General features: G+C 47.5%; 1 protein-coding gene across 1 annotated transcript; it reads left to right on the top strand.

The window, feature by feature from the left end:
- The first annotated feature begins 222 nt into the window (after positions 1-222).
- LOC149449591 (E3 ubiquitin-protein ligase TRIM39-like) lies at positions 223-2,889 on the top strand. The gene has a single exon (XM_089693050.1). The coding sequence runs from the start codon at positions 223-225 to the stop codon at positions 1,921-1,923; it is 1,701 nt and encodes a 566-aa protein (XP_089549176.1). The 3' UTR covers positions 1,924-2,889.
- Positions 2,890-3,103: the final 214 nt, after the last annotated feature.

Raw genomic sequence — 3,103 nt, 5'->3', positions numbered from 1 at the left:
GCCTTCTAGCTATGTGTCTCAGTCCTGGCCTCTCCCTGTGTAGTAATGTACACCTCCCCCCCCCCCCAGTGTACATGGAGCCTTCTAGCTATGTGTCTCAGTCCCAGCCTCCCCCTGTGTAGGAATGTACACCTCGCCCCGTGTAGGAGGGTACAGAATGGGTCACACTGGATACGGAGTGTCAGAGACTTTCACTTTCGTTTCTCTCTTCTGCTCTCAGCGATGGCGTCTTCTGATCTGAGGAAGGAGCTGGAATGTTCCGTCTGTCTGGACATTTATACAGATCCTGTAACCCTGAGATGTGGACACAACTTCTGCCGGGACTGTATTGGCCGTGTGTTGGATACACAGGAGGGGTCTGGAGGTTATTCCTGTCCTGAATGCAGAGAAGAGTTCCAGGAACGTCCTGCACTGAGGAGGAACATAACACTACGTAACATAGTGGAGAACTTCCAGTCTACCCATCCAGAGCAGGAGGAGTCCGGAGTCTTCTGTACTTACTGTATTCACACTCCTGTACCGGCTGTGAAATCCTGTCTGATGTGTGAAGCTTTTCTGTGTGACAACCACCTGAGAGTCCACAGCAAGTCACCAGAACACGTCCTGTGTGACCCCACCACTTCCCTGAAGGACAGGAAATGCTGCATCCATAAGAAGATGCTGGAGTATAGTGTGTCCTGCAGTTTGGTCGGAGAACATCGGGGACACCAGGTGGAGACTCTGGAGGAGGCCTCTGAGATGAAGAAGCAGAAACTGAGGAATGTTCTGCAGAAACTGATGACCGAAAGAGAGGAGATGGAGAAAAGAGTCCAGAGTCTGCAGGAACGCAGAAGGAAAGTACAAGGAAAAGCAGATGATGAAACCAAGAGAGTCACTGCCCTGTTCAGAGACCTCAGGAGACGTCTGGAAGACCTGGAGAAGAGAGTCCTGAGGGACATCTCCGGTTGGGCAGAGCGGGTCTCCCGTCCCATGTTGGAGTATATTCAGGATCTGGAAATAAAGAAGGAGGAGCTGTCCAGGAAGATGGAGGACATTGAGGAGCTGTGTAACATGACGGATCCACTGACTGTCCTACAGCAGTCAGACACAGGTGACTTGTGTGATACTGAGGATGGAGATGATGAGGACAGAGAGAGACATGAGAACCTCCTCCATGATGGAGGGGATGGGGATGTGGGGGGGATCTCACACACATTACACACGGGTTTATCTGATATCATGTCTGGGGTCAATGTACAGAAATGTACAGGCACACATGTCTCTCCACATTCTACTACAAAGGGCAAAGGTCCCATCAATGGTCCACCACCCAGGCCAGACCCCCAACCCTCCCCCACTGGAGGACCAAATATTGGGGCTGTACAGCAAACACGGGGGGTGTTGGGGGTTACAGACATATTACTGGATATGAGGACAGCTGGTAATCATCTACATATATCAGATGACGGGAAAAAAGCATCCAAGTCATCAACAGATCAGAATCGGCCAGAAACACCAGAGAGGTTCCGGGATTATCCTCAGGTGATGAGCAGTCAGAGCTTCTCCTCCGGGAGACATTACTGGGACGTGGATGTTGGGGGGTCACGGTTATGGAGAGTCGGGATGTGTTACCCCAATATAGACAGGAGTGGAGATCAGTTAGAGATTGGATATAATAAGAAGTCCTGGGGGTTGGAGGGGTGGTTGGGGGGTAATGAGTACTCAGTGATACATGACAGTAATTGGACCCCATTCCCCGGCGGTGTCTCCAGTACCAGAGTCAGGATAGATCTGGATTATGAGGCCGGGCGGATCTCCTTCTATGATCTGTGTGACCCGATCCGACACCTCCACACCTTCACCACCACCTTCACTCAGCCCCTCCATGCTGGGGTATGTGTTTGGAAAGGTTGCATAAAGATATGTGGGAGGAGCCAGAAGTGAGAGATCCGCCCAGAGACATCACAAAGGGGATGATCTGATTGGTGCAATACTCAGCCAATAGGAGGAAGGGCAGGAAACAGGAGTGATTTGTGGAGAAAGCTGCAGGTTCCGGGGCCGTCATCTTCATCCTAAACCTCACTTCACTCCCTAGTGTGTCACTGACCAGGAACAAGCATGCAGGAGGTCAGAGTGTTCCGCCTTCACTGGCTGCATGCTTGTCCTGGGTCAGTGACACCCTAAGTAGTGTAGCCAGGATGGAGATGATAGCCCTGGAGCCGGAACCTTCCCAGTGTATCTGTAGCCACAATGTGTGTTTTCAGTTTTGGATGGAGTGTGGAAGGATTAGAGCCCCTGTCAGTTTTTCCTGCTATCCAGGACTCTGTCAGAATGGTTTCCTTTCACTTCCTGTCCTGCTGACAACAATTTCCCTGACAGGAAGTGAGGGGAAGTCTCTCTGTATTGGAGCCCTGCATAGCAGGACCGTCCTGGCTAGACATGTGCACCACCAACACATTTCTTTTCCGTCACTTCCTTATGGAAATCATTTCATTTCCCTCCATTTTCTGGTTTTGGAATTTGTTTCGTTTTGTTTCAAATTAAAAAAATTCAAATATAATTCAAAAAGTATCGAATCAGCATTCAGATGTATTCTATTCAACATTCCAATTTTGGAAAACGGTTATATTCATTGTATTCTATTCAACTAAATTCAGAAAATTTGAATCAAATGTGTAATGTTTCACATGACTGTCATATGCCTTTAAGTGTTTTCTATATCTTGTGTCTACTCCTCCCTTTCCTCTGGTTTAGTTCTTGCTGTATAGATAGCCCCTCCCCCTTTCCCAGTAATGCATTGCAGCTCTAGCCTCATGTCATGGAGCAGAGCACATTATGATCTTTTGACCTATCGAATGTTCATTGTTGTAAGATTCTCTGTTTATGGAATAAACTTCACAAGATCTACAAGATGTCTTATGGATTGAGTCACTGACTGTGGTATCCAACTGAGATTGGAGTGATCGCTATCTCATCACAACTGTAAGTTACAGAGATCACACTATCAATGCTGAGATTGGAGACACAGAACAACATTAGAAAAGTAATACATTGATAATCACATTTATTCTAAACAAAATTTGAATTTCAGAGCACAGTTATATTCTATTGTATTCTATTCTAT

This window comes from Staurois parvus, unplaced genomic scaffold (genome assembly GCF_062004578.1).
Source record: "Staurois parvus isolate SC_StPar_1 unplaced genomic scaffold, SC_StPar_1.0 ptg000611l, whole genome shotgun sequence".
Lineage (NCBI taxonomy): Eukaryota > Metazoa > Chordata > Amphibia > Anura > Ranidae > Staurois > Staurois parvus.
This window is presented reverse-complemented; position numbering and strand designations above follow the sequence as displayed.